The sequence below is a fragment of the Phyllostomus discolor genome, chromosome 1 (assembly GCF_004126475.2).
Source record: "Phyllostomus discolor isolate MPI-MPIP mPhyDis1 chromosome 1, mPhyDis1.pri.v3, whole genome shotgun sequence".
Taxonomy (NCBI): Eukaryota; Metazoa; Chordata; class Mammalia; order Chiroptera; family Phyllostomidae; genus Phyllostomus; species Phyllostomus discolor.
The window spans coordinates 133,402,696-133,424,633 of record NC_040903.2 but is presented as its reverse complement, the minus strand read 5'-3'; the positions used below and the strand labels follow the sequence as shown (position 1 = coordinate 133,424,633).

The 21,938-nt window shown below is 37.6% G+C and overlaps 1 protein-coding gene and 2 pseudogenes across 2 annotated transcripts in view; 1 reads left to right on the top strand and 2 right to left on the bottom strand.

Moving 5' to 3' along the window:
• SNX6 (sorting nexin 6) overlaps positions 1–21,938 on the bottom strand; it is a 68,122-nt gene that overhangs the window by 27,359 nt on the left and 18,825 nt on the right. For both annotated transcript variants that reach the window (XM_028506600.2, XM_028506599.2), the window contains 5 exons: positions 21,421–21,544; positions 11,164–11,259; positions 9,040–9,145; positions 3,174–3,249; positions 1,210–1,249 (listed from right to left, as the gene is read on the bottom strand). In XM_028506600.2, coding sequence (XP_028362401.1) covers positions 1,210–1,249; positions 3,174–3,249; positions 9,040–9,145; positions 11,164–11,259; positions 21,421–21,544 — 442 coding nt within the window. The remainder of the gene's footprint in view (positions 1–1,209; positions 1,250–3,173; positions 3,250–9,039; positions 9,146–11,163; positions 11,260–21,420; positions 21,545–21,938) is intronic.
• LOC114493495 lies at positions 3,732–3,855 on the bottom strand (annotated as a pseudogene).
• Positions 17,795–18,501, top strand: LOC114492359 (annotated as a pseudogene).

The following is a 21,938-nucleotide window of genomic DNA, read 5'->3' as shown; positions in this document are numbered from 1 at the left end:
TGGGCAACTCTGGCTCAAAGACTCCCCTTTGACCTGAACAAAACTTTCTCAGAACTATGCTACAGTCTGAAACTCTTCCTATCTAGTCCTCTTTCCTTTGCCCTCTTCTTTCACAGGTGTGGACCTACACTGTGGTCTGAAGGCTCTTTCTGCTCTTTCCTCCCCACAATAAATCTCTTACACATCCAATCCCATCTTGACATGTTTCTAAAAGAACTGACACATAAGACTATTTTGATACATATCCCTATTCTTATGATGTAAATGCACACATAAAAAACCTCTAACTGCCCATAAGATGCTCACTGATACAAATATCAAAGGCAGAATAATGGACTATCTGGACCCCAGTATAACATGGTATATATTTAAGGACTTTTTCCTTTGTGAGATTATCTTCTTTTCTTTTACTTGTCTCTACCACATTATCACTCAATTGAAAAGATCATCTTGAAATCAGATTTTTACAATGAACTAGACACTATCACTCTCAGCTAAACACCATTAAACATCTAGAAGCATTTTCATTATTCTTCAAGTGATAAAAATGTTAGCTATTATTGTATCTAAGACTGATCCCAGAGTCCTGACTGGTGTGGCTCAGTTGGTCGGGCGTCATCCTGCAAAGCAAAAGTTCACCAGTTCAACAATCCCCAGTCAGGGAGCATGCCTGGGTTGTGGGTTCAGTCCCTGGTCAGGGTAAGTAGAAGAGGCAGCCGATCAATGTTTCTCTCCCTCTTGTTCCCTCTCTCTAAAAATAAAAAATAATTATTAAAAAAAAGACTGATCCCTATGAACCAAGATTATGTCATTATTAAATTATTATTACTATGAATGAAACCTTCTGTAGTTGTATAAATGACACAACTCACTTTTAACCCAGTATACCAAGGGGGATCAAAAGCAATATCGTCTTGGTATAGTTATGATGAATCTAAGACTTTCTTCTAGCTTACAAAGCCCCAGAAAAGGATTATTCTTCATAAAACAAACCCAGGCTTCATAATCAACATGTTTTCTGATCAAGAATATAAACATCTACATAAATACCAAAAGCTATAACAAAACTGAATTTCTTTAAAAATTCTCAAATTTAAATGTTTCTTCATCCTTTTGAAGTATAACTCATCTTCCTCAATAAAGCTAAACAAGTTAAACACAACTGTATGCAGAGACTTAGATGATCAAAGGTTAATTAATAGTACTTACTCTCGTTTTATCAAATAGTTCTGAAACTTTGAGAAAAAACCTGGGAGAGAAAAATATTTCATCAGAAACTACCTTTAAATAATTTTCCATTTCAAACATTCAGAGAATACATAATGACCCAAATTATATGAATAATGAACATTCTTGTCTCATGACAATAATATTTAACAGCCTTGCTTACTTCATTTAGTCTAAATATCTCTGTACTTCCACCCATAACAAATGATTTGAAATCTGCTATTACAGAAAAAATGCCCATTTCAAGATGATAGCCTAAGTTACGTATTAAAACCTAAAAATTTTATCTTTTGATATTCTTTAGTAATATGCCACATAACACTAAATAAAGCCTATACCTTCAAAATTCTCCTCCCCGCTGTCCTTGGTTGAGGATTAAAAACATTTTTTAAAGGCTGATTTATAAGGAAAACACAAGTTGGAGCAGTTTTTGAAGATATCTGATAAGTATGTTTTAAGCATTTTAAATAGGGCTGTTTTGTTTTGGTAAACAAGAGAAATCAGTAACCAATTTATCTCAGAATTCACTTTCACTTTTAAGTAAACAGCCTCTCTCAAGTGCTGACAATCAACTAAACACACCCCAAAGCCAAACTACTAGAGAGTATTCTGTAAAATATGTAATTATAGATGACATTGTAATTGGATTAGGGCAAATACTACTGAAACCTAAAGCACAATTTTACGAACTTCGCTTTACTAAAAAGAACTTGCTTTAACAGGGTTAAGTCAGATATCACAGAGCGAGGTTGACCTTTTTTTCTTCTCATCAAAAAATTAAGAACTGATTCTTCAGGAAGGCAGCATGTTAATTAGTGTAAGGTATGGTACTTTGCTGAAAAACTTGGATCTTACACATCTACTGAGAGAGAATATACTAGAGAAAAGTTCAAGGATGTGGTTTAGAGAAAGGCATGAACTACGAAAAGTTTTTCCACTTAACATTTTTAAAAAGCGAATTAGCCCTGACCTGTGTGGCTCAGTTGGTTGTGCATCATCCCTCAAAGCTAAAAGTTTACTAGTTTCTTTTTTTTTTTTTTAAAGATTTTATTTATTTATTTTTAGAGAGGGAAGGGAGGGAGATAGAGAGAGAGAGAGAAACATCAATGTGCGGTTGCTGGGGGTTATGGCCTGCAACCCAGGCATGTACCCTGGCTGGGAATCGAACCTGGGACACTTTGGTTCCCAGCCCACGCTCAATCCACTGAGCTATGCCAGCCAGGGCATAAGTTTACTAGTTTCAATTCCCAGTCAGGGTACCTGCCTGAGTTGTGGGCCAGGTCCCCAGTTGAGGCACACATGAGAGGCAAGCAATCCAAGTTTCTCTCACACACTGGTGTTTCTCTCCCTCTCTTTCTCCCTCCCTTCTCCTCTAAATCAATCAATCAATCAATCAATCAATATTTCAAAAATAAGTGAATTATTCTTCAGTGAAGAGTTGGGTTTAAACAATATTATAGGAACAACTATAATATTAACTACTGCTTAAGTGAAAAACTAGCATAAAGTAAATAAAGAATAAATGTTTAAACAAACTTCCAGAGAGCATTTCACACTAATATGCAGAACACCTTCCTTATCCATCCAACTGCTCTAACATTCACTAAACTATAAAAGCTAGAATAGCCAGCCTTGTAAAAAACTACAAATCGATAGCTTTGACATAAATCCTGTCTCGTCCTCTCTCTTAAATACACACACCCTTACTTAGTTTCATCAAATAAAACTTTGTAAAGGTTAAAAATATATATATTAAGGTCCACTGCAAGAGAAAGGGAAGAGAAAAACTGACATGGACCTAGGTTTATAAAGAAGCTCCTTGTGTTTTGACAAAATTATTCCAAAATGTCCAGTAGGTCTTGAGTATTTATTGTGTGCCCAGGCTGCCAAGAAAATTTGTTTTATTTTATATTTACTATATATTTTTAAAAAATCAGAATCCTTACTTGCATATATCTGTAGAATCCTGAGTTCCTAAAGCATATAACGAAGAACCAATTCTATTGTAATCGTCTGCAGCACCTATGGAAAAAGTTTAAAGAATTTAATATATTTATTCATTGATTGAAAAATACTGAGACCTACCTGCCAAACAATGTATAAGTAGTATGGGATACCCTAAATCTAGTGAAGGAAATGAAAACAACAACAACAACAACAACTATAATATGATGAATATTATATTAGAAATAAGTATAAACTACTCTAGATGGAAGGGAAACATGATTTCACCTAAGTCAGGAAAGGATTTATAGACACTAAGGAATGAGTTTGAGCTTGTAGAATGAGCAAATCTTTACCAGGTAATGTGGAAGCGAGGGCACTTTGGATAAAGGGAAGAGCATGGATCAAGGCCAGGGAGGTAGTTATAAAAGAGTATAGTATATTCAGAGAGCCTTCTGGGACGACGTCACTGAAGGGTACAGATGGGGAACAGATGGAGTTGAAGATGAAGAAATAAACTGGAAGCATCTTGAAGAACAAAGGTTTTTGTAAGCCATGATAAAGCTTGGATTTGACCTTGAAGACATGGGTGTTATTAAACATCTTACAATCATAGTAGTAGTAAAATCAAGGTTATAAGAACAGACATTATACTTGATCTAAGCCAAAAGGCCAAGAAGCGATCCTAGTAAAGATTTTATATTAAAAAAAAAAATACTACAACTACGAAACTGCTGTGTCAAGCACTGAGGGCCAGGATCAAGACAGTGGGACCAGTAAGTGCAGACACACTAACGAAGCTGAAAGATATTTAGGAAACATAACAGGTAGGATCTACAAACAGTAGACCTGATGTAGGAGGGGAAATTATGGACCTTGGGAAGCTAGATAAATGGCGGCACCATTACCCTTGGGTACTAGAAGCAAAGTACTAAACTTGAGCATAACACTCTTCCTAGGGCTTGCCCTAAGGGACAATGCACTTGTTGAGAAAAGATTATAATAGATGTGTCCATTTGGTTCAGAGAAAAGATAGAATAGTGCACTGGTTAAGAGCATGGACCTGGAACCAAACTGCCTAGAACCCAATCCCAGCTTCCCAACTCACCAGCTATATGACCTGAGGCATATATATCACTTAACCTGTCTGTGCATCAGTTTCCTCACTTGGAAATCAGGGTAATAATGGTACCCACCTCACATGATTATTGGGAGAATTGAATTAGTTAATAAATGTTACTGTATACCTAGCACATAGTAAGTACAGTGCTAATTAATAAAATTTAAGACATTTCTAAAGTAAAATTCCCACCTATATTAGTAGTATTATTACAAGGCTTTGATGTATTTGTTTCCTAATGAAACAGCAATCCTTATACTATACCTTTTTTAAAGAAATTTTTAAAAAGATTTTATTTATTTATTTTTAGACAGGGGAAGGGAGAGGAGAGAAAGAGAGAAACATCAATGAGTGGTTGCCTCTCATGTGACCACCACTGGGGGCCTGGCCCGCAACCCAGGCATGTGCCCTGACTGGGAATCGAACCTGCGATGCTTTGGTTCACAGCCCGCGCTCAGTCCACTGAGCTACGCCAGCCAGGGCACACTATACTTTCTTACGTTGTACAAAGTATATTAAATTGGTAAGGGTAAAATTGATCTTTTATGAAGAAACTTTCAGCCGTGGTTGGTGAGGCTCAATGGATTGAGTGCTGGGCTGCGAACCAAAGGGTCACTGGTTTGATTTCCAGTCAGGGCACATGCCTGGGTTGCAGGCCAGGTACTCAGTAGAGGGCACACAAGAGGCAACCACACATTGATGTTTCTCTCCTCTTCCTCCCTCCTTTCCCCTCTCTCTAAAAATAAATAAAATCTTTGGGGGGACGTAAATCTCACAAAATTTTAATCAAACAAACAAACAAACAAACAAACCTTTTAACTCTTCCAAAAGAATGACAGTGTAGAAATTACCAAGCCAGAGACTTCTTTATTTCCTTTCTATCATGGCATGTAACAATACTCCAAAATGGAGGCTTATACTTGTTTGTTGTCTATTAGAAGTTCTCAAACTTTTTAATCTGAGGACTCTTTCTACTTTTAGAGATTAATGAGGACCTTAAAGAACTTTTGTTTATGTGGGTTATATCAATGAACATGAACTTACTTTTTCTGGTTAAAAATTTTTAATATTTACTAATTAATTTACAAATAACTTTTAGCACTGGCTGGTGTAGCTCAGTGGATTGTGCACCAGCCTGCAAACCAAACAGTCACTGGTTTGATTCCCAGTCAGGACACATGCCTCGGTGGCAGTCCAGATCCCTGGGGGTACTTGTGAGGCAACCACATACTCTCTCCCTCTTTCTCCTTCCCTTCCCCTCCCCTCTCTAAAAATAAATAATAAAATAAAATAATAACATTTTATTAAAACCATTATATGTTAACATAAGTATCATTCCAAATAAAAAAATAACTATATATATTTTTAAATGAGTGATCAGAGTGACACTGTTACATTTTTGCAAATCTTTTTCGTGTATGGCTTAACAGAAGATAGCTAGATTTTCTAATATGCTTCTGCATTCAATCTACTGTGACACATTATTGCTTTTCTTCAAGTATGTGGAGAAAATCCAGCTTCAGATATGTAGCTGGAAAAGGAAGAGCTATTTTACTAACATTTTCAGATAATTGTGAATATTCTTTAACACTACACTGAAACTCAAGAAACTGTTGTTTAAGTGTTAGCTGTAATAGAGAATCTAAAATCATATTAATAACTTTTCATACTCTATTACATTAAACTCCACTGGTATAAATTATAATTATCCCAAAATATAAGGTTGACTTAACATTTGAAAATCAATCAATGCAATTAACCATATTAATTGACTAAAAGAGAAAAACCACATTACTATCTCAAGTTGCAAAAAGATCATTTGACAAAATCCAACATTTATTCCTGACTTGAAAAATCCTCTCAGAAAAGTAGGAATTCAAGAGAATTTTTTCAACCAAATGAAAGGATCCAGGAAAAATCTACACTTAACATCATAATTAATAGTTTAGACTAAGTGCTTTCCCCAGAAACAAAGGAACAAGGCAAATATAAACTAATCTATTGTGCCTTCACCACTTCCATCAGTACTGTAGTGGAGGACAGACAAAATATAGTACAATGGGGCAAGGAAAAGAAAGAAATGCCATCTAAATGGGAAAGGAAGTATAACTTTTTTTAGTAGCAGACAATCATCTATGTAGAAAATCTTAAGGAATCTACAAAACAGTTACCAGAACCAGCGATTTATTTAGCAAGGTTGCAAGATATAAGATCAATATTGAAAATATACTGCATTTCTACACAGTAGCAAAGACCAACCAAAAACTGAAAGGTAAAAAACATCATTTACAAAGCATCAAAAACAATTAGGAATCAATCTAACTAAAGATCTACACAGTGCAAAACATAAAACACTGTTGGGAGAATTTAAAAGCCTAACAAAATGGAGAGTATACCATATTCATGTATAGAAGATAAACTTTAAAATGTCAGTCCTCCCCAAAATGATCTACAGACTTTATACAATTTCAATCATAACCCCTGCAGGCATTTTTGCACAAAGTGACAAGCTGATCCTAAAATCTGTATGCAAATGGCTGTGGCTGGTGTGGCTCAGTGGACTGAATACTGGCCTACAAATCAAAAACGTTGCTGGTTTGAATTCTGGTCAGGGCACATGCCTGGGTTGCTGCCAGTTCCCTCGTTGGGGGCATGTGAGAGACAACCAACTGATGTATCTCTCACATCGATGTTTCTTTCCCTTTCTTTCTCCCTCCCTTCCCGTCTCTCTGAAAATAAATAAATAAAATCTTTAAAAAAATAGATCACTACTGACCTATTAGCTAAATTAAAAAAGACCAATTATTCTTGTTAACAAGGAGGAAGAAAAACTCTAATGCAAAGCTGGTAGGAATGTAAAATGGTACAATCATTTTGGAAAAAAGTTTGACAATTTTTTAAAAAGTTATACACCTACCACATGACCCAGCCATTCTACTTCTAGGTATCAATATTATCCAAGAGAAATGAAAGCACGTGTCTATACAAAGACTTAATAAAATGGCTCATGTCAGCTTTATTCATAATAGCCAAAAGCTGGCAACAACTCAAATGTCCATCAACAGCTGAATCAGGATAAACAATCATGGTATATCCATAAAACAGAATACCATTCAGCAATACAAAGCAATGAACTATTGATACACACAACATGGATAAATTTCAAAATTACTGTATTGAATTTCAAAGCCAGACAATAAAGTGTACGGATTGTCATTCCACTTGAAATGCAAACTAATCTACAGAGGCAAAAAGCAGATCACAGTGGTTGCTTGGAGACACAGGTGGGAAGAGAGGTATCACAAAGGGACCCAAAGGAAACTTTTGGTGGTGATGGATACGTTCATTTGATTTGACTGTAGTGATTTCATACATATGTCAAGTCAAAACTTATCACAGTGTATACTTTGAACATTGTATCTTAGTGATGCCAATTATACAGTAATAAAGCTATTTAAAAAAAAACCATTAGCCCATTTTGTATTTTGAATGGATCATTTAAATACACAATTTTATAACATCATGCATTTGATCATTTGTCACTATTATTATCATTAGTTTCAGACAAGTCTTTAATTATTAGGAAGCAAGCTCATGGCAACTGCTGAAGAGCCCAGCTTCTACAATGGCAACCAACACTGTCAGTTGTTTTCCTTAAAGTTACAAGCTCGCTTAGTGAATTTTTAAGAAAATGTCTACCAAATACTGAAATCTGGATAATCATAGCCTGTCAGCCATTCTTTTAAGTAAAAAGAATGTTTTATGAAAAAAGTAGCTAGCTCAGTTTCAACTCAATCACTAAAATGCTTTATGTGTAACCCAGTTTCATTACTCAGAATATAAAACATACACTCATGAAAGATTTTTTTTCCCTGAAAGGTAAACAAATTTTTATTTTAATCATTGTTCAAGTACATTTTTCTCCCCCCTACTCCCATTCCAGCCCACCCACCCAACCCTCCCCCCTTCCCCCCATTACCCCCCACCCCTAGTTTTTGTCCACGTGTCCTCCAAATTTGTTCCTGTAATCCCTACCCATTCCCCCCTGGAATTCCCTCTTCTCTCCCCTCTGGCCACTGTCAGGCTATCCCCTATTTCAGTGTCTATGAAAGATTTTTTACAATTAATAATTTTTACTGCTTTAGCAAGGACATTCTTTTTTTTTTTTTTTAAGATTTTATTATTTATTTATTTATTTTTTAGGGAGGGAAGGAAGGGGCGGGGGGAGAGAGAGAGAGAGAGACAGACAGACATCAATGTGTGGTTGCTGGGGGTTATGGCCTGCAACCCAGGAATGTACCCTGGCTGGGAATCGAACCTGGGACACTTTGGTTCCCAGCCCGCGCTCAATCCACTGAGCTACGCCAGCCAGGGCTCAGGACATTCTTAATTTAACATTTTTTAAACTGCAAATGCACTGAGGGAAATACAGGGACTGTTAGTACAGTTTGATGCCACTGCCTTAATCTGTGCTACAGCAACAGCAATTTTATTCATCACGGCTTCTGCATCATGAGTGTAAATGTTAACATGGCAAAAGGGCAAAAGGCATCATAATATTATTATGAAAATAGTTTTGACTTCACAAACTTGCTAGCCAGGGCCTTCAAGTCGAGGCTTCATAGACCACAGTATAAGAAATGGTGCTCTATATCAAGACTTTTTACAAACTGTAAACAACACAATAACTTTATATGTAATTATGCCATTAAAAATATAAGCTTAGTCATAGAGAAAAAAAACCTTACTTTTGTGGGATCTTGTCATCCTATCAGATTTAGCAGATGCATCCTTAACTCGATTATGATATTCTAAAAGGAATGTTCGTTCATGCTCAAAGAAATCATCTACATCCTACGGGATCAAAAGAAAATATGAACTTTTCACTTATTTGCTTTAGTGTAACATGTAAACCATTTTGTTATCATTATAATCATAAAAGATCATCAGTAACACAGCAGTGCTATCCTCTAATAATTAGACATCATACTGATTTCACCAACTAGTTCAGACTTGAACATATATGAATTTCTATCTGTCAAGTAACAAATCTTCTATGGTTTTGCCACTGAAGGCTTAAGGCTCCCCTAAGACTCATACTCACAAGTTATACTCTGAAACACATTCCTACTTGTGCTCTGCCTCTACACTCCAACAGATACGTGACTGCCAGTGAGAGTGACCAACTGGTTTTAAGAAAAAAATTCTGATAGTCAAGTAAGTCTATTTCTCCTGGTCTATTATATGTACTATGGGCCATTTCAGAAGGCTGCCAGGCCTCCCATCATTAGGGCCCTGACTGCTTTGGGGAACCTGGCCAAAGCAACTATTTGAGAGCAATTATTGTATCAACCACCGTCTTCAACTTTCTTTTTAAACAAAATGAGATAAACATTAAAAATAAAAATTATTAACAGTACTTTCCTCCCTTCTGAAATGCCCATTCTTTATTGAAAAAGCACCAGCTGAAATGATGTAATTCAAAACCCAAATCAACAGAACGCTAGAAGGAAAATTAATCTAAATCTAAATCTGTAATTCATGTGTACCAGTTTTCCTAACTCTATAAATGGGAGTAACACTATTTAACTTGCAGGATTGTAGTGAAGATTAAATAAAAATATTGTGGGTTACCAAATACCACATTGTAAACATTTTAAAAAATGCTAGTTATTACTCTATCAAAATCCTAATCAATAAAGTGGTTTACAGTAAATGCTAAGAAAAATGTTCAGTATTAGTGCATAAACAGCATCAAAATGGAAGCTGAGTTCTTGTTAGAAAGTAGTCATAGCACATGCATAGTCAGTATATCAACTGACCTGTCTCTGAAAAATCAAAGTATATAGTATTTGAAGTACTTGAAAAGTCAAAGTATATATCAAATAAACAGTATTTCACTCCTAAGTTTCATTGTAGATGTATCTATAAAGCAGATAATGATGACGAACCTGTATTATCACTAAGTAATTGCTTGAAAACATAATATAAGCATTTTCCTCTTATACTTTAATGATAAGAGTCTTCAGACAAATGAAGTCTTGTACCATTATTAGATCATTAAGAGAAATTTAGATGTTATTTAGGTAAATAACTTTGAAGTATTTTCACACATATTATCTCATTCAATCTTTCCAACAATCCTGTGAGCCAGGTGATATTGTTAACCACATTTTGAAAATGGAAAACTAAGATGCAGAGAAAGAGACTTTTCTCAAAGACATATAGCTACTATGAGACAAGACTAAAACCTCAACTTAGCTGTTCTAATTCCCAGTTTGAACCCAGGTCCAAACTGGGTTCAAACACTTAACACTTGTAAGGCCAGGAGCAAGTGTACAAACGAAGGCAGTCCCTGTTTGGGCCCCACCTTGCAGCTCTGCAGGGCACCCAGAGAGACCTCACGTGCTTGTAGCTGGACAGTGCATCCTGTACACTGGTCTTCCCTGTGCCGGTCCTCTACCCAGCTGTCCCACCATCATCCTCTGACCACCCATGGAGTGCACACACCAGTGTCACAGTCCACCTACCAGAGGATGAACTCAAGGAAAAAAGCCCATATAAGACCTCGAGGAAGGCTTGGGATTTGACCACGGAAATACAGTGCTCTGGATAACTGGAGCACAGTCTGCTTTGAAGGGAAGAGGCTCCAGGTGGGCAAATCCCACAGGACCTGCGGATCTCTCACCCTTGGAGAAGGGAACTCTCCAAACGCTGTGCCTGGGGCGGGGGCCCAGTTTCCCAGGCCTAAGGATTCTACCACCCAACCTTCTCTTTTACTCCAATATAATCTGTACATCTATCAGTGCAGCTTCCTCTTAAAAGGAGTAAATTCTCAAACCAATACTCCTGTTAATCAAATAAAATCTTACCTTTACTCCTGAAACAATTACTCCATCTGCTGATTTAACCATGTTTTTAAAAAAATCTTCAAGTTTCTCTTTTTTATTTTTTCCTCGCACACTCAACTAAAAGAAGGGTAAATAGAAGTTAGCATTTAAAAAATTACAAATGGGAAGTTATGTCTCCTTTATTCTATGATGTCAAAACGGCAATTCCAAAAGAATCCCAGTTTTTTAAACTTAATAAAGTAGCAATTTTATCATGTAGATCAGTGATTTTCAAACCTTAGGGAATTAAAGAGAAGTTTGGCCTCACCCCAAAATTCAGATTTAGCTGATCTACAATAAGGCCTAGGAATCTCAAATTTTGAAAGTATATTTAATAATAATTCTGTTGCAAATAGCCCTCTCATCATACTCTGTCAAGAACTACTATATAAATGTAAAGAAAACTCAAGAGTTCCTTTAAACATAAAATTAATTGGTTTACAATATACCATCCTATGATTCTGTAAAAGCTCCGAAAATACATATACAAATTCTTCACTCTAAATTCATCCAAATATCATCTCCTGTCCTGTTTTTGATGTCAGCAACTTCTAGTGCAAGGGACACAAAAGATGACTTTGAGTGGCATGAATGGTTATCTAAAGGCAAAACTGAGAAGCAGCTAACTCTGACTTTACCATTTGTTGCATCAGGGTGTCCCATAAGGGACCATGCTCTCTAATTTCCTTATCTACTGGTGTGGCTTCAACGTTCACCTTAATGTAAATAACTCACAAATCTCTATCGCTACCCCTAAGCTTTTTCCTGATCTTTAGATCCAATTGCCTATATCATATCCTTACATGGAGATTCTGCTAACCTCACTTTTGATGAATCTAAAACAGTACTCATTATAATCTAAACTCCAAAGTTTTCCTCTGCCTGGTTCCCTATTAATGGACCCAACCAGTCTCTCACACTCCTACATACTCCCTAAAACCCCATACCTCTCATTAAAAAAATCTTGAAATAATCTACAACTTATTTGTCTCTTTCACAGCTCAAATTCTGCCAGCAAATGGCTGAAATCTGTCTTTTTACACGACCACTGTCCTAGTAAATGTCCATATTATCGCTTGCCTGGACTACTACACGGGACTTGTAGCAACATCCTTCATCTCAATCCTATCCATTCTGCTGCTTTGGAATAACTTTCCAATCAAATTTTGAGCATCTCTTCCTTACTCAATAAGAGTTTCACAATGTTCAGAAAATAAAGGCCAATCTCCTTAGTACGATATTCAAGATTTTCAACAATCTGATTCAACTTAGCTTTCCACCCACTACCTTACCCCCATAGAACCTTATGTTCCAAATAGTTCTCAAAAGAAGCTCTGAACTTTTAGGTTCCTCTGTACATGAAATGGGACCTCCTCTCCCACCAAAACTGCTATTCAGGTTTAAACATCCAAATTAAAAGGCATCTCTGCATGTAACCCTTCCAAGTTAGAATTCACTACTCTATCTTCAGGCCTCCCAACACACATTCATTTTTTTAACTGCATTTTCTGGGGGAATATTGATTAATCATTCATTCACTCATTTAACAAACCAATAACAAATGTATATTACAGTCATGCATTATGCTAAGTGCTAAGAATCTAAAGATATTTAAGAGGTCCCTGTTCTTAAAAGTAACTTATGGTGTAGAGGAGGATACAGAGAAGCAAGCATATGATTAAGCATATACTGTGAGCAGTATAATGTTAGAGGCATCCATAACGCACTAGGGGGACCACCCAAGGAGCTTAATACAGACTCAGGGAGTGAGAAAGAAAAGACCAACTAAAGACTGAATGACCAGTCAGGGGCAGCTTCAATAATCCAGATAAGGACTATGAAAGTCAGAATAATCTTTAGGTCTGGTGGAAGAAGGAAGTGGACACATTCCTAACACAGCCAAGGAGTAAAACAGATGTGATTTGGTGACTCCTAATATGAAGAGGGAGTAGGAAGAATAATGGGTAATTTTCAAGTTTTAAGGAACTGGGAGGTGACGGTACCTTCCTTGAAATAAAGAATATAAAGAAGGCATAGGTTAAAGAACAGTTCAACTAAGGGTAAAATGCAAAGGGGACATCTAAATGGAGCTTTTCAGGAGGTTGTCTAATAAATAGAGCTGGGACTCATGAGTGTTACAGATTTATACGTTAACAGCATAGTAGAGTGTCTGAAGCCATAGGAGTAGATGAGATACTCAGGGATAATTTATGGAATCAGAAGTCTAGAGGAACCTCTAGACTTGAGAACTCAATGAGGAATCTTGGAAGCATCAGACTTAAATGAATGGATATCTGGGAAGTAGCCACAGAGCTAAGAGGAAAACTCAGAAGAGATCCCAAAGATCCAGAAGTACATGGGATTCAACATAGTTAGAAAAACATCTTAGTCAAAATAAGCACAATGAAATACATCATATTAATAGAATAAAGAACAAAAACCACACATGATCATCTCAATAGCTGTATTTTTTTTCATGGTAAAAGCACTTCACAAACTAGGAAGAGAAGGGAGCTTCTTCAACCTGATAAACAACATTTGGGAAAAATCCACAGCTAACATCATACCTAACAATGAAATAGTGAAGGCTTCCCTCCTAAGATGAGAGACAAAACAAGAATGCCTACTCTTGCCTCTATTTAACATTGTACTATACATTCTACCCAGGGTACTTAGGCAAACAAAAGAAATAGTATGAAGGACATCCAGACTGGAAAGGAAGATGTAAAGAAAAAAAAAAAAAGAATGCCCCAAAATGAATGTGGCTGCCAAGGCAGGTGAGGGTTGTGGGGGGTATAGAAAAGATCAGAGATTTGGGGAGAACGAGGGAGAAGGTACAGGGAATAATGGTAGGTACAAAATAGACAAGGGGAGGTTAAGAATAGAATAGGAAATGGAGAAGCCAAAGAACTTATATGTATGACAGATGGACATGAACTAAGGCGGGAGTGGGGAATCCTGGTGGGAAGGGAGGTGCAGGGCAGAGGGGACTAAAGGGGAGAAAAACATGGGACAACTATAATAGCATAATCAGTAAAATATACTTTTAAAAAGAGTTCTGAGATTTGATTTCTGATTGGCTTCCACTCACAGTGAACAAGGTAAGAATCTGATCAAGATGAACTGTTTTGAGTTGAAATAAGCTTTCATGGAAAATGGGACAGAGCTGTCAAAAGTCATAACCTTGTTATAAATGATGGAGCAGGCACTCTAGGCTAGGTGAGAAAGAAGTAATGACATAAGGGTTATTGACAAAGTCAAAATGCAGGAGAAGTCAAAGAACAACTGTAATGGGTTTAGGGAAAACGAGACCTATAGAACAGAGGCTATGTTTGGAATCCATAATATTAGGGTTTAAGGACTCAAAAGGCAAGGTTCTGGGAATGACCACTGAGGAGTTAGCAAGAATGTAATGGAGGATGGGATGTTAAATAGGTTAAATACTTAATCTACTGTTAGGCAGACTCAAACTGTATCTACTAGAAACAGAAGATGCACAAGCAAAGCAATCCTACATGCAACCATTCCTCATAGCAATGACCACTCCTCATACAACTAAATGCTGAAACAAGTTTTTCCAGACCTCGCAGATGCCCCATGGCCTTTTTACATTTCAAGAAACCCTGGCTGTACTTTAGTAGCTCATCAGTCCCATGACCCTCTGAAACACAGATAATAGAACAGCACGGATTTCTTTTCCAACACTACTGAACTGAATAAAGATCTGAGAAACAACATTAGAAACAAGATTTAGAAAAACCTTTTATTTTGGAGCCTATAATCTACAACCTATTAATACACTTGCTATTAGTTAAAGAATTTTCCAGTCCATCTTTTTAGGCTTTCTCCAAAACACCATTTACTGATATTAAAAGGGTTATTATAATGCATCATCATCATCTTTACTAAGCACATATTCGTTTGTAGGAAAGAAAAATAGAGCAAGTAAACACTATACTCACTTTCTCTCATAATCACTGCAAAATTACAAACACAGAACCATCATTGGGAACCACCTGAAGTCTAGCAGAAGAGAAGTCCTATAACTAAGAATATACAAAAGAAGCCATGTAGAGACTAGTAGGAGGGATGGAGACACAAAACAGACTGTTCCCACAGGGTGCACAAAAATTGAGAGGGATATCTCAACCGCAGAAGCACCCCTGAGGAGCTATTAGTTCCAGCCCCATGCCAAGTGTCCAGTGCCCCAAAGAGAATTCCCCATAACTTCTGGCTGTAAAAACTGGCAGAGATGGAGGGTAAGACAGATGGCTTCTGGAGTCCCAGGTGTTCCTCTTAAAGGGCCCATGCACAGACTTATTCTGTGAGCTCCAGCACTGGAGCAGCAGATTGTACGGCACCAGAAACATATAGGGAAGAACTAAAATGTCTGGCTTTGGGTCAAGAGGTGGAGGGACAGCTTTCTCCCCGATAGAAGCACTGGCAGAAGCCACTGTTCCTTTGCTGAACCCTTCCCCTGCAGATGAAAGCTGGCAGTATATCTGGATTTCCATCAACCTGGCCAACACTCTTCATAGGGCCCTGGTGATTAATTCCCTAAGGGCTGACCCCATCCAACTTGTGGGCCCACTTAAGTTGCTTCCAGTGGTTTTCCATACAAACGATATGTCTTGGCTCATGATGTGGACTTTCCAAAAATCTCTCAAGGGTTCATGAACACCAAACAAGCAGCACCTGGCCTCATACCTCTTTCTAAGCATGCCCCATACCTTTTGCTAAGCAGCCCCAAGCTCAGAACTAGGGGCAGCTGAACTTGGTTCACAGCTTTACCTCTCCTAAGCACCTCCAAACTCAGGACAAGTGGCAACCATCTGCAGATTACTTTGCAGCTAATACCAGGTGGCCCAGGCAGAGCACAAACAGCAGCTGATCTTGGCTTGCACCTTCCAAGAGGCCCCAGAACCAAAACACTTAGTGGTCATCTTCTGGCCACACCAGAGTACCAACCACCTCCACAAACGACACACTCAAAGAGCAGACTCGGCAGGCACTAAAGCCCTGCTAAAGCGAATCCTGCTAAGGAGGGCCACCTCCCATACAATAGCTCCTCCATTGTGGTCACCATCAGTCCTCACAACCAGTCAGCTTGACGGTCAAGGCCTCCAAACAACCATCAAGGCTTACCTACGAGAGGAGGGCACGCATAACCCACACCAGAGATACATGTGGAACACCTGGCTCAGGCGACCAAAGAGATTGGACCACTGGGCCCCCGGGACACCTACTACATAAAGCCATAGCACCAAGACCAGGAGATGTGACACCTCTACCTAACACACAGAAATAGGGAGACGGCTAAAACAGGGAGACAAAGAAACATGACCCAATGGAAGAACAGGAGAAACCTTCAGAAAAAGACAAAACAAAATGGAGGCAAGCAATGCCCTGACACGGAGTTCAAAAGGATGCTCAAGGAACTCAGTGAGAACTTCAACAGCATAAAAAAAACTAGTCAGAATGAAGGCTACAATAACTGAAATTAAGAATACATTACAGGAGATCAACAATGAAGCAGAGCACCAAATCAGCAATTTGGAAGATAAGGTACCAGAAAACACCCAATCAGACAGCAAAAAGAAAAAAGAATCAAAAAAAAAAAAATAAGGAAACTTGAAGGGGCCTCTGGGATAACATTAAGTGTACCAATATTGACATCATAGAGGTATGAGAAGGAAAGAGAGAAAGAAAAGAATTGAAAACCTATTTGAAGTAAAAATGACAGAAAACTCCCCTAGCCTGGTAGTGAAGGAAATAGACATATAGGCCTGGGAAGCACAGAATCCCAAACAAGATAAACCCAAAACAGACCCACACCAAGACACAACATAATTAAAATACCAAATGTTAAAGACAAAGAGAGAGTCTTAAAAGCAGCAAGAGAAAAGCAGTTAGTTGCCTAAAAGGAAGTCCCCCCATAGACTGTCAGATGATTTCTCAACAGAAACTTTGCAGGCCAAAAGGGATTGGCACGAAAGATTCTAAGTGATGAAGAGCAAGGACTTAGCCCTGGCTGGTGCAGCTCAGTGATTGTGCGTCCAACCTGCGAACCAAAGGGTCACCAGTTCTATTTCCAGTCAGGACACATGCCTGGGTTTCGGGTCAGGTCGCTGGTTGGGGGTGTGTCAGAGGCAACCAGTCAATGTATCTCTCACATATCCAAGTTTATTTCTCTTTTGTCCTCCCTCCCTTTCCATCTCTAAAAATAAATAAATAGAATCTTAAAGAAAAAATACAGCAAGGACCTACATCCAAGATTACTGTATCCAGCAAAGCTATCATTTAGAATTGAAGGATACATAAAGAGCTTCCCAGACAAGAAAAAGCTAAAGGAGTTCATCATCACCAAACCAGTATCACAAGAAATGTTTTAAAGGGTCTTCTTTAAGAAGAAAAAAAGATCACATAGTCTTCCCTGAGAGTTGCCATGGTTTCCTATTTCAACAGTACCTGAACGGAACCAGGTGCTTGACCCCCATCCCAGCCAGCCACCCAGATCCATCCTTCTACCACCTCCTCATAGTGCCCTCGGACCACCCCAAGGCCCCTGTCACTGCTCCAGCGTCATGAAGTCACCTCTCTTCAACTGCTCATCATGACGACTATGTCCACCTCACAGGTGTGCCAGAATCACACCAGGACTTGGAGGCTGCCATCAACCACCAGATCAACTTGGAACACTACTCTTCCTGTATCCACCTGTCCATGTGTTACTACTTCAACCATGATGAGGTGGCTTTGAAAAACTTTGTCAAATATTTTGTTCAATCTCATTAGGAGAGGGAACATGCTAAAAAACTAATGAAGCTGTGGAACCAACGAGGTGGTTGAAATCTTCCTTCAGGATATCAAGAAACCAGGCTATGATGACTGGGAGAATGGGTTGAATGCAATGGAGTGTGTGTTACACTTGGAAAAAAGTGTCAATCAGTGAGTACTGGACTTGCACTAATTGGCTACCCTTATTATGTGACTACATTGAGTCTCACTACCTGAATGAGCAGGTGAAATCCGTCAAAGAAATGGGTGACCACTTAACCAACTTGTGCAGGTTAGGGGCTCCTAAAACTGGCATGGCAGAGTCTCTCTTTGACAAACACACCCTGGAAGACAGTGAAGAAAGCTAAGCCTTAAGCTGGCTTCCCATAGCCATGGGGCGACTTCTCTGGTCACCAGGGCAGTGCATACATGTTGGAGTTACCTTTACCTTTTCTATAACTTGTACCAAATCATCCACTTATGTCTTTCATTTGTACCATTCCTTCAAATAAAGTAATTTGGTACCGCCAAAAAAGATAAAAATATGAACAATAAAATGGCAATAAATACATTATCTATCAATAACTAAATCTAAAAAAACAAAATAAATGAACAAGCAGAACAGAAAAAGACTCAGAAACACAGAACATTTTGATGTTTGCCAGATGGGGGAGCGGTGAGAGGGTGGGTGGAAAAGGTGAAGGGATTAAAAAGTACAAATTGGTGGTTACAGAACAGTCATGGGGATGTAAAGTACAGCATAGGGAATATAGTCAGTAATATTCTAATAACTACATATGGTGTCAAAGGAGCTTGAGATTGATCAGGATTATCACTTAATAAGTTATGTAATGTCCAATCACTGGGGTGTACACATAAAACTAATATAATAATGTATGTCAATTGTAACTGAAAAGTAAAGATGATTTAAAAATGAAAAATAAAAATGTCATAATGATATGATAATACCATAAAAAAGAAGTGTACCATCAATGAAAAAAAAAAATCTACTTTGGTGGGAGAAAATTTATGAAATCCTAAGAGTTCTGAAAGCTACTTACAAAGCTGATCTAAACATTTAATTATCTTTCACTAATTATTTTAACAAATGTTTCTATTGCACCTTAATTGCCAGGCACTATTCTAAAATATTGAGGATAAAGTGGTGAAAAATTAAAGCCTTACTCTCAGAGAGCCTACATTTTAGTAAAGGGAGATAGGTAATATATAAACAAAGTTTAAAAGTATAGATACATAATTTCAGATAGTCCTAAGGCTGTGGCAACAGGACAGAGTACCTGGAACATACGGCTGCTGCTTCCCTGGCTCAAGTGGCCTTGTACTAATGCATCCATGCCTCATTTTGCACCTATACAATCCACCAAATTACTATACTAAGGCCAATAAATAAGGTCCTGCAAAGAAATAAATAAGGTCCAAAAAAACCAAACTCATAGAGGTACAAAAGTGATGACAACATCCTATCATGTGTTCTTTACATACGTTTAGCAATTCTACTATGAATCATTTTTAGCTTCTTATAATTTACGATATAGTTAGCATTCTTTATAATTTCTGTTTATAAAAGACCACATGACAGTATCACATATCACATTTATGCTTGTGAAAATATCTATGTTTAAGTGTCCCAAGTTCGATTCCCAGCCAGGGTACATTCCTGGGTTGCAGGCCATAACCCCCAGCAACCGCACATTGATGCCTCTCTCTCTCTCTCTCCCCCCTTTCTTCCCTAAAAATAAATAAATAAAATCTTTAAAAAAAAAAAAAAAAAAAAAAAAAAAAAGAAAATATCTATGTTTAAACTGCTATACTTACGTGACCCCGAGTTACGTGAAACCCTGTTAAAAAATCCATTTTCTCTACTGCTAGCTAGGCTTAGGCCATGTTATTGTCATATCTGATGCAATCAAACTAGAAGAGCAAATTTATATACAAAAAGTTTTTTGATCTTGATGTTGACTTGTAAGCAAAAAAGCAGTATGCTACATTTGTTTTCTGCTAATATTATGAGTTAATGTTGTCATTCAAAGATAGACCCCAAGATCTGTATCACCCACCCACTGGAAACTTCTTTTTCCAGCATGATGAAAAAAGAAATCTTTAAAGCTCAACCATCTCAATCTCTTTTTCTGCACTATCACTGTTTTTAGAATGGGAAGGATTAAGAGTGATTAGCACTGAAGATCAATTAAACAAATCAAGAGTCAATGATTAAACCAAAAATAATCTAGATTTTTAAAAAGGTTTTACTTATTTTTAGAGAGAGAGGAAAGGAGGGAGAAAGAGAGGGAGAGAAGCATCAATGTGTGAGGGAAACATTGATCAGTTGCCTCTCACAGCTCCCCAGTTTGTCCCCAACTAGGGATCTGGCCTGCAACCCAGGCAATGTGACCTGACTAGGAATCAAACTAGTGACTTTTTGGTTCACAGGCTGATGCTCAACCCACTGAGCCACACCAACCATAGCTGAAACATTAATCAATTTTATAACCCTATTTCTTTCTTTCTTTTTTTAAATGTTGCCTTTAAAAAAATCCTTACCTGAGGATATGTTTCTTGATTTTAGAGAGAGAAACATTAATGTGTAAGACAAAAACATCGATTGGATTCCTCCTATATGTGCCCTGACTGGGGATTGAACCTGCAACCTTTTGATGTACCAACTGAACCATCCAGTCAGGGCTATAACCCTGTTTCTTTTTTTTAGATTTTTAAATTTTTATTTAGAGAGCGGGGAAGGGAGGGAGAAAAAGAAGGAGAGAAACATCGATGTATGAGAGACACACCAATCAGCTGCCTCTCATATGCTCCCAATTGGGGACCTGGCCTGCAACCTAGGCATGTGCCCTGACTGGGAATTAAACTGGCGACCTTTTGGTTCGCAGGCTGACACTCAATCCACTGAGCCATAACAGCCAGGGCTAACCTTATTTCTTTTCTTCTTTGTCTTTTTTTTTTTTTAAGATTTTACTTATTTACTTTTAGAGAGAGGGGAAAGGAGGGGGAGGTGTAGAGAAACATCAATGTGTGATACATACATTGATCTACTGTCTCTCACATTCCCCCAACTGCAGACCTGGCCCACGACCCAGGCATGTGCCCCGACTGGGAATCAAAGGGGCAACCTTCTGGTTCACAGGTCAGCACTCAATCCACTGAGCTGCAAAAGTCAGGGCCAGGGCTAGCCCTACTTCTTAAGAAGTTCATAATTCAGGATGAAAACCAATGTCCCATGCAGTGACATGGAGTACTGTCATTTTTTCATTTAATCTACTCAAGTTCTACTAAAATAATATGCTGCCACTGGAAAATTATCATTTTACACTGCCTTAAAAAGTAAGAAATTGTAAGAGAAGGCCTTAGTCTTAAGCCTTTTCTAACTACTCCCTGCCTTTTCCAATGCCTCTTTAAAATAGTACTTTTAATCAATTCAATACTCACATCTTGATTATATTCCAAGAAGACATGGAAATTTAAATCTTTTCTTAAAATAGGATGTGCTGCCACACGACACAGGAATACTTCATGCATTGCAACAGTTTTCTTGAATATGGCCAAATATTCACTGGAAATAATACACAAAATTAAAGGTAAAATACTACATCAACTAGAAAATCATCTGCAACAATTATTTTCAGCAAATACTCTGAATTCTAAATGCAAAATTAGAGATATAAAAATATAATCCAGGTGAACAAAGGTTTTAGTTGGACTGTTAATAAAATATGTAAAATCCAGCTCTGAAAAAGGCTTCATGCTAGTTAATAGTATTTATTACATTTAAATGTTAATATTTTTGGTTTTATGAATCTTTCTTTCTATGCAAGTTCATTTTAAAGGTAACTACAGGGATGTTTGATTTCAGCTTCAGAGAAAGTATACAACAAATTACTGGGTACAACCTTAACGATTCAATTTCTTATAAACACCTTCATATAAAAAAATATCAAAACCAAAAC